Source organism: Homarus americanus, unplaced genomic scaffold (assembly GCF_018991925.1).
Source record: "Homarus americanus isolate GMGI-L3 unplaced genomic scaffold, GMGI_Hamer_2.0 scaffold55640, whole genome shotgun sequence".
Lineage (NCBI taxonomy): Eukaryota > Metazoa > Arthropoda > Malacostraca > Decapoda > Nephropidae > Homarus > Homarus americanus.
Window position 1 is genome coordinate 53,268 of NW_024713650.1, and position 13,472 is coordinate 66,739.

Here is a 13,472-nt window from a genome sequence, read left to right on the forward strand (position 1 = left end):
TATATATATATATATATATATATATATATATATATATATATATATATATATATATATATATATATGCAAGTAAATCACTGTAGTTGCGTGATCCAGGTATATGCTGATAACCACAAGGAAAGAAGAAAACACGAAGTTCCCAGCACTATATATATATATATATATATATATATATATATATATATATATATATATATATATATATATATATATATATATATATATATATAATTGTAAAGTTTAGAGTCGTTTGACGTTTCCTGCCAAATTTAACGGTATGTCGGGGATCCTGTGGAAACTTCCGACATCATCACCCTTGGTGTATAAACTGTCTACTACATGAGGATGCAGTCGACAGTATATCTTCTTTTGAGTCTGACAAATGATACGACAGTGTACGCGCTGCCCCGGGACGCGTAGCATGTGCGTGGTATATCGTGTGTGTGCCGCGGTTGTGTGCTGTATTATCCATTGGCCCAAGTGATTATCTTATGCATCGGCTGGTATTGCGTGTGCCAATTGAGTTGTGGGTCCAGCGTTTTCATTAATCGGAAATAACTTTACGCTTTTTGAAACTTTTTCTGTATCTTAATGAGTGTAGTGATTATCTTGTTTCATTCGAAACGAAATGTATTTTTTTTACATATACGTCGTAACTGAAATGATGAGTATGTTCCACATGACATTTAATACGACTTGTGTACGAACACATAAAAACCTGAAGAAATTGTGTATTGTCTTTATCTTGTTTTGACGTGAAATTAGCTGTGATAATAAGGTGTCAAGATAAGCAAAATAGTCAACATTAGAATATTTAACTACATTAACGAATATATTAAGACTTGAAAATTAGCTGTAATTAAGTTATATACAGTAAATAATTTTAGGGCTTAAGCCTTCTCTCTCTGAAGATGGAAAATATTACTGTCTAATGGTGACGGTCATCGGCTTCGGCCTCCTACGGCAAAAAATAAAATATATATCGGACGCAACTTTCATAGTCCGGGCACTGATCCTAAACATCATTTTCAAACAGTAACTGTTATAATGGTGAAAACTACAACACAATCTCACAAACCATCGGTTTCTCCTGGATATTTCTTATCAAAAACTTGTTAGATTTAACGTGATCGGAATCTTGTGAGAACTTTTGTGGTGAAAAGTATACAACTATTAGTTGTGTCGCCTCACACTAATGAAAAATTTATCAGCTGGTAAATGTTAAGAATATCGAAACGTTATCGTTAGTGGCTTAGTTGTGGCGACCTGTGGTGTAATGGTCAGCATGCTCACCTCGCAAGTGAGTAGACCCGGGTTCGTTCGATTCCAGGCATGGTGAAACTATAGGCAAGTTTCTTTACGCCATTTGCCCCTGTCTCTGTTTACCCAGCAGTAATTGAGAACCTCTGTGTTAATTGGTTTGCTGATGTGTTCCGGGGTAATGGTTAGCCAGTGCTGTTGGCAAGTGGTCCTAGGGCTGGCCAGCCTCGAGTACGAGGGGTAACCATTATATATTATTATATTGTCAGGTTAGGGAACCTCGAGTCGTTAGTTACTGTGCTATTATAGCCTCATGCAATTGGGTAAGTTTGTTGTCTCGAAAACTCGCACTCCAGCAACACTTTATGAAGACTGATTTCGGAATTGCAGAGGATGGCTATGTGTAGCTAATGTTTTGCTGACAAAGTAATGGGAATAACGAAATATTAATGAAAAATGTTAACCGAATTTTTATTTAGATACTGAGCGACCACCATAGCGCACATCCTGTGATAAGCTTGTGTGTGTGTGTGTGTGTGTGCAGAAGTGTCGAATCCAATTAGTTTAATTTCAATTATAGGCAAATTGCTGGAAGCAATAATTTCAAGCTATTCAAAATCTTCTCGAGAAGCACAAGTGGGCGTTCATTTCTGACAAATCTATTAACATTCTTTTCAACGAAAGACTAATACGAAAAGTGGAGGCTCATGCAATTGGAGGAAATATTCTAAAATGGATTAGGGCGTGGTTACCGAACAGGAAACAGCTAGTAGCATTAAATTGATGGCACTAAATCCGAATGGGGAAACGTCACTAGTGGAGTACCCCCAAGGCTCAGTACTTGGACCCTTGCTATTTATTATATACATAAACGATAAAGATATAGGCGTAGACAGCAACATAAGTTAATTTGTTGATGACGCTAAAATAAGCCGTGTAATTAAACCTGACAGGAAGGTCTAAACATTTTTTCGCGTGGTCTGAAAAATGGCAGATGAAATTTATTGTGGACAAATGTAAAGTCTAGGAGGTGTAAACAGAGAAACCAGATATCAGATGAGCAACGATGTTATAGAGAAATCCGATTGTGAAAAAGATTTAGGAGTAATGATCAGTAGGAATCTTAAACAATGCGCATTTGTTTGAAATAAGGCTAACAAAGTACTTGGGTTCATACAAAGGAGTGCTAGTTGCAAAACTAGTGAGGTTATCCTAAAACTATATCTTGGGCTTGTGAGACCTCGTTTGGATTATGTGGTTCAGTTCTGGTCACCGTACTACAGAATGGATATAGAATTCCTAGAAAGAATTCAGAGGAGAATGACAAGACTAATCCCGGGCATTAGGAACCTTGAGTACAGAGACTCTTTAAAGCATCTTAATTTGCACTCCCTCGACAGACGTAGAGGAAGGGGCGATATGATCTAGGTGTATAAATGGAAGTCAGGGTTAAACGAAGTGATTTAACAATGGCACTCAAACTATCCACCCAGGAGAGAACTCGTAGCAATGGTTTTAAATTATAAAAAATTAGATTTAAGCGCGAGATAGTTAAACACTGGTTTGGGAATAGAGTATGCAGTGTGTTCTTGTTTGATGCATTTGCGTGTTATGTATGAGCATGGTCGCATGTGCAAGATGGATGCATGTGTAACAGTTGATGTAAGTGTATGAAGAGAATTTTGTGTGCATTTGTTCCTTTATGCGAAGGTTAAAATGAACACAATTCATAGCTCGATCAAATGCAGCATAAACTCGGATGTGAAATCATATGACAGAGACTAGGCTGCACTATCTGCCACACCTCCCAAGTTGCTGATTTTTTTAAGATATTGCGTGATCCACTGAGAGAATAAAGCATGAAACGTAAACGTATTATATAAGTTTTGATGGGTTACGACTACATATTCCGAATGTTTAATGCTTCGTTAGTCGAAATTCTAACATTACCTATCTTAACCCTACCGTTTGGTCAATTAATTACACGGACATGGGGTAAATCCTATTTGGAATTATTTTGACTTTCAAACATAAGGATAAATGGATTTGTTGGAAACAGTGAATTTACATACTATGCTATTTGGTTCCAGGTCTTTAATCATTTCTTTTATGATAACACCCATTAGAAAAAAATTAAATTAGTGCACAGCTAAGAACAAATAAGAAATAGCTACTAAAGTACAACGGAAAATAAATGATTAGGCCTCGGTAAGCAAACTATGCACAAGACAATGATGTGATACAGATCCATGATAAACGAGATTGACAACAATTAGTATAAAGATTGAGGTGCAAAGAGGAAGACAGGATGGGACAATGGTGCTGCAAATGCTGTTCCAAATCGAACTCCGAAGACATCCATATCAACAATCAAGGTAGGTCAACATATGCGAGTCATTGCCACCAACTCTACATTAGTTGCGTATGACACCCGTACTGACTTCAGTAATGAAGCACTGTAAGAGTAATGTGGTAACTGTTTCCTGTTTTGATACGAGACTTCCTGAGAGCTTAAAGGTTGCTGGAGAGATCATATACATCAGGTTTTCACTCGTGCATGATCACACACATTAAATCAGACCCCCTCTTTGCTTCTAAGTATTATAGTATAAGATTTTTTATAGAAAGTCGTGTAGTCACTGATTCAGATCTACCCCCAGGCAGTTGGGTCTTCCCATCCAGTATATGCCACACTGACCTTTAACCTTCTCATGATTTCACCACTTCAAACTGATATTTGAGTTTTTCTAACAATTCCTCTCATCACCTGTCCTTCCACTTTTATGTATCACCTGAAGACTAATCCCCGGTTTATTTTACCTGATTTTATGACATTCATATACTGTTGGTAAAGATACTTTTTTTAAATGATACTGTAGTCAAGGGTTCACTCGCGCCACGCCCTTCGTTGCCACCTTGCTCAATTGGCCGAGGTCCACTACATCCAAAACGGCCTCGTTACAGTGTTCCTACGTATTGTATCCTATTCGTTGTCTTTGATAATTGAGTGTTTCTTAATCTCCGTTATCAGTTGTTTCTATCCAATTTGTTTCTTGATATTCGTGAAAATATATTTATTTCTTAATCATCGTTTTCATTTTTTTCTTAATATTTGTTATCACATTTACGTTTCTTAATGATTAATGTTAGATTTTGTTTTGTATTCTTTGGTGGTGTCATATTAAAGTCATTACAGTAGTCTGTTTTGCTTTGTCATTCTGACATTTTAGTTATCATCCGCCATGATGATATGCTTATTGAGTAGTTGTATATGTACCACATATGTAAAGCTGAGTGAAGAAATGTTACGAAACATTATAAATTGTCCTAAAGGATGGAATTACTTGCTTAAAGTAATTATCTAAAGACCTGGCTGTTTACATTTCGTTTACCTCTTAAAAATATAGTTAGTGTTTTCGGTGCTGGCTAACCTCCACCCCACAAGGGGTCACAGCTCAAGGTTAAAGAAGCCACAAGTCCAGAAAACTGCGAGGGCAATTTTTTTCGGAGTGAGAATTGTGAAGTCTTAGAACAATCTGCCGGAGAGCGTTGTGACGGCACCGAGTGTGAGCTTATTCAAGGCCATACTTGACCAACACTGGAGCAGGTTCCGATATATTCAGGAGCCAGAGCATGCCCAGTATCTCCCAACAATGCGTATCAGAGACGTAACCGACCGCCCAAGCGACTAACTAGTCGATCAGTGGCGAAGAGGATAAAAGATAACTCGGTCAACTGCTGGTGCCCCGAGAGCAACACATTTATTTTTCATGGACACATAACCCTTTAGAGGGCAGCGGCGCATTTAAGTATTTTATTCTGGCTAACACCAGACGATTTTACTTAACTGAGAGAAACCCCTGCCCCTCAAGGTGTTAATAAAACACTGCCGAGCGTTATTTTTTTCCAGATAAGTGTTGACAGTGCTGTTAGCAGGCAAGTGTTGACAGTGCTGCAAACAGGCACAATGTAAGTGTTGACAATGCTGTTAGCAGGCAAGTGTTGGCAGTGTTGTTAACAGGCACAGTGTAAGTGTTGACAGTGCTGTTAGCAGGCAAGTGTTGGCAGTGTTGTTAACAGGCACAATGTAAGTGTTGACAGTGCTGTTAGCAGGCAAGTGTTGGCAGTGTTGCAAACAGGCACAATGTAAGTGTTGACAGTGCTGTTAGCAGGCAAGTGTTGGCAGTGTTGCAAACAGGCACAGTGTAAGTGTTGACAGTGCTGTTAGTAGGCAAGTGTTGGCAGTGTTGTTAAAGAGGCACATATAATTTCTTTTTACTCTTATTTTTCGCCCTCTGGGCCTCATTGTGGGTCGATGACCTGTGCCCGGGTGGGCTATTCCCCGTAAAAAAAAGTATTTTATATTTCACGGGGTTTTTAGCAAGTACAAAACATTGTACCCATACCATACAAGGTAACAAATATGCAAGAGGTATGACTAATTTAATATTGTATTGATACCTCTGCAGCACTGTAGTTACAGAAAGTTTAAAGGGACTTAACTATCCATCGTAAAATTAAGTGTTTATTAGTTTATCGATGATATTTATCATAAATTTCCAGTGAGGTTTATCAGGGTGTGGCATCCGGTGCGCGACGGTCTTGCGCGAGCAACGTGGAGAACGTTGTAAACAGTCCTTCTTATCTCAAATGAAAGATGTCATGGTACGAAATTTATTAATATTATGATATCAATCAGTCAATAAAGGCTAGTGACAGAGGGGAAGGAGGTTCAGTGGAAGTTATGATTCGAAATATAATAATGTTATGGTACGAATTTTTTTTTTTTTTTTATTGGGCACTCCCCTACAGCCTTGTGAAGGTGAAGCGCAGAAGCGTTTACAGTGCCCAACAGGGAAGCATGCTAAGATCATGCTTGCCTTTATGTCTCATGAGTTAAGAGCGTAGAAGCCTGAAGAGTCAAGGGCATAGAAGCCTGGAGAGTCAATGGTTTATGTCATCAAGTTATTGGAAGCTCCAACAACTTGTCCCTGAATACGAATTCGCAACTTTCGAGATACACCAGGTACCTACTTTACTGCTAGGTGAACAGGGACTAATGGGGGCTAGGAAGTATGTGCAAACAACTTCCACCGGCCCGGGAATCGAACCCGTAACATCTAGCTTGCGAAGGCAAGAGCGGTACCACTCTACCACCAGCACCCCCATGGTACGAAATCAGTAGTGAAGAGGATAAAGATAAAAATAAAAGTAAAGTCAACATTCTTTTATGTATCACCTGAAGATTAACCCCCGGCTTATTTCACCTATACTAGGGATTGTTACTATATATTAGTTCGGACTATGTTAGGTTAGGTTATTCTTGGGGTAGTTAATCTATAGGTAAAATAAGCTGAGGGCTAATTTTCAGGTGAGGTTAGGTTAGATAGGTTACCGTTAGTTTAGGTAATCTGGAGGTGAAGGAAGTTGGGGTATAATTTTCAGGTGATCCATATTTGTATCTAACGTTTTTGGTAAACGTAAAGGAAGGGGAGCTTATCATTAGTACACAGTACTGTGAAGCTTGGCATAAAACTTTCCAGGGTTATTGATATTAATGTTTCTATCACAATAAAGTGGTGGAATAAATGATACTCACTCTACCGTCTAAAACAATCCATTAGCTAACTCTACCATCGAAACAAACAAACAAACCTTATTTACCTAATATATAGGATTCTTACATCATTTAGGGGGAGAGGGGGATGTCCTCCTTAAATAAGACACCAACCAAACTTAATACACCTGAGTCATACCTGAACGAGTACACCCTCACAGTCTTGTGTAAATCAAGAATTTGTGGATCTTTGATCGCTTCACCTGTAAGATTAAGTGGACGTATCGAGATAGAGCCTGTAATTTTAATGGTATTTTTGGATGATATTTGTGAACTTAGCTCAAGTCAACTAGTTTGATGCATTCTTACATCTTCACTTACGAGGATTACCCATCGTTTGAACTTCTGAGTACAGTAACTTGGACCCTTCCTTAACTTACGAACTTAATCTGACAACATTTCCAAATGAAGGTTACAGTAGTTATGTCACCTGACTATACAAGTGTTAACAGGTAAACGCTTGAAACACTTTACAGCCAGCTAAAACCTAGGTAACTCGCAGGTTTGCCGCTATTTTCAACGTAAGTATTATTTCCCGACTTATTTTTTAACGTAAGCTCAGCTCTATAGCTCTATTTTGTGTTGGCAGATGAGATCCCTGGACTCCCTAGAGAGCCAGCACCTATTGCCCCTGCCACACGGGAAGTGGAGAACCACTTCGAGAGAAACCAACCAATAAACAATGCCATCACAAACCAGCCCCTCACGCCGCAGCCGATACAGCAGCCGGAACGGATGCTGGTGGTGGGCATGTACTGCTTCGTGGCACGTGGACCCACCGAGCTCAGCTTCAAAAAGGGAGACTTGATGGAGGTTCTACAACAATCGTAAGTTTAAGTTGGAATCATTTATTCATGTCTGTTCAAGCTTTGACGCTCCGTTTGGGTGTACATGCGAAAAAAACACACACACACACACACACACACACACTATATATATATATATATATATATATATATATATATATATATATATATATATATATATATATATATATATATATATATATATAGTGTGTGTGTGTGTGTTTCGCATTGTACAGGTAGGGTCTCAGTGGGACTGTACTAGAAGCTCGTAAAACACTCTCCAGGAGACCGAAAGCTTGTTTTCTTTGATTAAATTATTAAAATATCAAGACACAGCAGCCCATTCTAGTTCTTATTTCACTGAGTGATTCTCATTAGGTGTACTTTAAAGATTAAACAGGTGTATCTTTATACAGTGCATGACTTCCTCTATGGCTGGCGTTAGCCAAATAAAATATTAAAAGTGGCGTCCACTCAGTGAAGGGGTTAATATATAAAAATGTTATTATCTTTCTTCAATCTGATTATAAGAGTGGCATTCTCGTGAAAGTCAGCTGTGTACTTAAGCTAACTTTTTTAAATATAACCCAGTCTAACCTAACTCAAAGGATCCTAACCCCACCATAGCTGAACTTAACCAAAGCTAGGAGGTATTGTACTGTATATAGTGTTTGTTTACCTGCACTGTATACATTCTGTACCTAAGGTGCACTGGTTATATCCATGCTGAATCAATATAAACTTGTATGACAATTTTACTGAATTAATATTTATACAGTACAGTATATTTATCTATCTAACCCGATGCTTCACTTCCACAGGGATGAAGATTGGTGGCAGGCGAGACACGTTAACACAAGCAAGGAAGGATTCATCCCCGTACCTTACATCGCCCCCTCCTCCTCTCTCGAGTGTCAGGAGTTAGTGTTTTAAGCATCATCTTAATAGCGTTATTTTAATGAACCTGTAGTTATGTTGTAGTATTTCACCTGTAGTTGTGTTGTAGTATTTAACCTGTAGTTGTGTTGTAGTATTTAACCTGTAGTTGTGTTGTAGTATTTAACCTGTAGTTGTGTTGTAGTGTTTCACCTGTAGTTGTGTTGTAGTATTTAACCTGTAGTTGTGTTGTAGTATTTCACCTGTAGTTGTGTTGTAGTATATAACCTGTAGTTGTGTTGTAGTATTTCACCTGTAGTTGTGTTGTAGTATTTAACCTGTAGTTGTGTTGTAGTATTTCACCTGTAGTTGTGTTGTAGTATTTCACCTGTAGTTGTGTTGTAGTATTTCACCTGTAGCTGTGTTGTAGTATTTAACCTGTAGTTGTGTTGTAGTATTTCACCTGTAGTTGTGTTGTAGTATTTCACCTGTAGTTGTGTTGTAGTATTTCACCTGTAGTTGTGTTGTAGTATTTCATCTGTAGTTGTGCTGCAGCTGGTACTTTGGCAACATCACGCGGGTACAGGCAGAACAGTTACTCCTCAGTAAGATCAACCGAACCGGCGCCTTCCTCATCAGAGTATCAGATGCTGGTCATGGATACTCCCTCTCACTCAGGGTAGGTCGGCTTCCTCAGTCAAATATTCTTCGTAAGCTTGTTCTTAACTCCCCTTATTGGTGTACCAGTCAACGGTTTGAAGATATGTTAGGCATTGATTTTAGTCACCAGTCACTCCTGTTTTGAATTTTTTGCGGTGATGTAAAGTCACTCTGTAGACTTGACCTTCAAGTTTGTGTATAGTAGGGCAGATAAAAATACAAACGGTCTACTCATGCTACCTTCCCTATAATATTTTTATGTTCCCTTTCCTATAATCGTTGACGTAGAGCCTAAGGTGAATCCATATGGTGCTCCACATAACATGGTTGTTGTGAATCATAAACAAAGTAGGTTTTAAGGTGGATCCTTCTGATATTACATGCAGTATATCTTATCCAGTCAGATCCTCCTCTCTTTAGAACCATTCATTATATTCCTAGGAATCCATTAGTCAATTTTAGACCATTCTGTCTGTATTTTATTAGAGACAGTAATCTTGGGTCTTCATGGCTAGTCATCTACAGTATATGGAATATGTGTATGGGTTTGAGAATTCCATGTACAAGACATTAACTGAAAGATCTTGTTCCATTTACATAGTTGGTAATTTTTTCTATAAATGTTACAATCTGTTAGACAAGTTTATATCTTGGTGAGATTTACGGCAAATTGATCAATATTATTACTTCTACTTTACTTTCAATATATTAAAAGAAATCTAAAAGTTGACTGAATTTATAATTTTCTTATAATGTTATTGGGTAAGAATATTTTCACAAGTCAGTGATATAATCACTTTTAGTTTTAGTGTCAAGAAGGTTAAGAATTATTAAGTAGTATATATTAAATTAGCTATACAACTGAACACCCAAGATACACAGCAGAACACATGATGGGCATCAAACAATAATTTAATAAAGCTTGATGACTCTTGTAGTGTCATTAGGTGGGAGTTACTGTACCTCTACTTGGACTTTTATTTTGTGACAAAAGTATGTCAATGTGTTTTATTGCAGAGTGTTCGAGAGCCATCCTACTTAGCACGTATTAAACACTTCCGCATCTGTACAGCCGAGAACACGTGCTTCTTCATCACTAGGACGAAAGTCTTCCAGACCCTCAATGACTTGGTAGAATACTACATGAGTGGACATGATGCAACAGAACTTGGCAGGACGATGCGTTACCCCTGCGAGCGACCTCTCCCTGGCATGTACGACATGGGCAAGGCTACCAAAGACAAATGGGAGATTGACAGGTCTTCCCTCCAGTTCAAGAAGGAGCTTGGTCACGGATCTTTTGGAGATGTTTGGTTAGGTACTGTTGGGCTCTTGGGCCAGGAGCATAGTTGGTTTGTATGTCTGTAGAAGAGAAAAATCATGTAGAGACCGTACAACCAACAACAACAACAACAATAATAATAATAATAATAATAATAATAATAATAATAACAATAATAATAATAATAATAATAATAATAATAATAACAACACTAATAATAATAATAATAATAATAACTACATCAACAGGGACATGGAATAACGACGTGGAGGTTGCTATCAAGTTGTTAAAGGAGGGGACGATGAGCACTGAAGCCTTCCTGGATGAGGCGAGGATTATGAAGAGTCTGAGACATCCCAACATCCTGGTACTGTACGCTGTCTGCACCACGGAGGAACCCATCCTCATCATTACCGAGTACATGTTGGATGGAGCCCTTCTAGAATTTCTCAGAAACGACAGTGGCCAAAAAATATTTTTCCATGAGCAAACTTACATGGGAGCGCAGGTACTTTTTACAGTATGGCATTAGATTTTTGTAAAGATATATGTGATGGTGCATAAAGATTACATTTTACACCGATAACAGTTTGAGATTTTACAGAAAATTTCAGAGAGACTTCACAATTAGATCCCCCAAATTATCAACTTTGTAATCCCCCAAAATTCAGGGGCTGAGACCTTAGAAAGGAGGGTGTGGTTGGGTGACATGTTCATGACCTTATTAGCACAGCACTGTATACAATGTATGCACAAAGCGTAGTAAGGGTTTTTGCCTCACCTATACACAAATATCCCAAAATAATATTCTATAAGGATTTTGTATCATTTTCAAACACTGGGCAATTTCACTGCGTCTGTAATTCCACCGAAATTCGTTATACAGAACAAATGTTAAAGATTTCACACCAATAAGATATTACAGGATATTTCACATCAGAACTAATATTACTTTAAAACTGGATATTTTATATTAATAATTAATATTTAACACTACTTCAATTTTTGCTTAAAATTTCAGAGATACGGTATCGTTGTATAGTTTTAAATTTCATCATATTATCAATGTCACCAAAAAAGTTTAATTTTATTACCCAGACTGGAGAGAGGCATTACCAGAGTACTGTATATAAAAAAGTGGGGTAAAATTGGAAGGTATATGAAAGTCCTTATTGTACATAGGTGGCTGCGGGTATGCAGTACCTGGAGGCCAAACAGCTTATTCACCGAGACCTGGCAGCTCGGAACGTGCTAGTGGGACCTTCACTCACCTGTAAGGTCGCTGACTTCGGTTTAGCTCGTATCTGTGACGGAGGAGAGTATAACATGAGACCCAGTAAGTGACTCTTTGATAAGCTTAGCAGTGTGTGAAGCGTGGATGAATAGATTGTGTTATTGGTGGGTATTTAATGGTTTCTGTAAGTAGTGGATTGTAGTGATGGGTGCAGTGATGGCCCATAGTGATGGCCTGTAGTGATGGGCTGTAGTGATTGATTGATATGATGGGTGTAGTGATGGGCTGTTGCAGTGGATTGTAGTGATGGGTGTAGTGATGGGTCATGTGGTGGATTGTAGTGATAGGCTGTGGAGATGGGGTAAAAGGTTGTAGTGTTGGGTGATGATGGTGTCTCGTGATATTACAAGGAATTAATACTCTCCTCCTCCCCCGCAGACACCAAATTCCCCATCAAGTGGACAGCTCCTGAAGCCTTCCTACACAACTACTTCACCATCAAGTCTGACGTGTGGTCCTTCGGCATTCTTATGATGGAGATCATTACCTACGGTGCCGTTCCTTACCCAGGTTAGTTGCCTTTATTCTGTTATTACAGAGGACATTCTATTTGTATATCTTATTATTGTCATCTCCCTCCTAGTTTACCTGATTTTACTCTCTCTCTCTCTCTCTCTCTCTCTCTCTCTCTCTCTCTCTCTCTCTCTCTCTCTCTCTCTCTCTCTCTCTCTCTCTCTCTCTCCCCATCAAATAGCTAAGTAACTGTGTGTATCTCCCAACAGGCATGGGTAAGCAGGAGGTAATCGATAACGTACAGAATGGATTCCGCATGGGTAAGCCCGCTAACTGTCCTGATCCACTGTACGAGCTCATGTACTCATGCTGGAAAGCAAACCCCGAAGAGAGGCCAACCTTCGAACGCCTCCACGAATTCCTGGATAACTACGACATCGAAGCAGAACGATCCTACTACGGTCCGCAACTATCGATGCAATGAATCCACGATCAAAAGTTAGCTTAATTACTAAATCACTTATAACGAACTCTTTTTTTAATATTCCACCCAGGAAGACGAAATTTATAAACTGAATTATTCATCTTGTTTATATCTTCCGCTTTCAGTGCTACCTTGAAAATAAATCTTGTAGTCATTATTGTAGCTAAAATATAAATGCGGCTCTAAAGGCAATACCACATCATAAGAGATGTTTTGGATGTTACTGTAGAGTACATCTGTTTCAGCAGTAAGATGCACCGGCTCCTGAATGTATCTGAACCTGCTCCAGTGTTGGTCAAGTCTGGTCTTGAAGGAGCTCACACTCGGTGCCGTCACAACACCTTCTGGCAGATTGTTCCAAGAGTTCACAACTCTCACTCCGAAAAAGTCTGCCCTCACAGTTTTCTGGACCTGCGGCTTCTTCAATCTTGAGCTGTGACTCCTTGTGGGGCGAGCGTCCGCCAGCTCCAAGTAAGGACGCTCGACTGAGTAGTGCCCCTGAGATGCTTATATACCTCAATTAGGTCGCCCCTTGCCCGTCTGTAGTATAAGCTAGGCAAGTTCAGGCGCTCCAATCTCTCAGGGTAGTTGAGGTGCCGAAGGGCAGGCACCAGTCTGGTGGCCCTCCTTTGAACATTTTCATCCAACTGACAGTCCCTAGCGTATCTCGGGGACCAGACGGGATGACAGTACTCCAGATGGGGAAGCACTTCACTCTTGAAGATCGTTACGAGGGACGG

The 13,472-nt window shown here is 39.1% G+C and overlaps 1 protein-coding gene across 6 annotated transcripts; it reads left to right on the forward strand.

Annotated features, from left to right (window-relative positions):
• Window positions 1-352: 352 nt before the first annotated feature.
• LOC121872355 (tyrosine-protein kinase SRK3-like) lies at window positions 353-13,094 on the forward strand. 6 transcript variants are annotated; one of them, XM_042375107.1, is made up of 11 exons: window positions 412-430; window positions 3,351-3,635; window positions 7,467-7,704; window positions 8,505-8,603; window positions 9,115-9,238; window positions 10,237-10,537; window positions 10,750-11,009; window positions 11,684-11,837; window positions 12,174-12,305; window positions 12,518-12,746; window positions 12,978-13,022. In XM_042375107.1, exons 2-10 carry the CDS (start codon window positions 3,569-3,571, stop codon window positions 12,730-12,732), a joined length of 1,590 nt encoding a protein of 529 aa, XP_042231041.1. In that variant the 5' UTR covers window positions 412-430; window positions 3,351-3,568; the 3' UTR covers window positions 12,733-12,746; window positions 12,978-13,022. The 6 variants fall into 6 exon arrangements, with proteins under 6 accessions (XP_042231023.1, XP_042231031.1, XP_042231041.1 ...); XM_042375116.1 differs by having other exon boundaries at window positions 12,981-13,019; XM_042375089.1 differs by having other exon boundaries at window positions 353-423; window positions 12,518-13,094.
• Window positions 13,095-13,472: the final 378 nt, after the last annotated feature.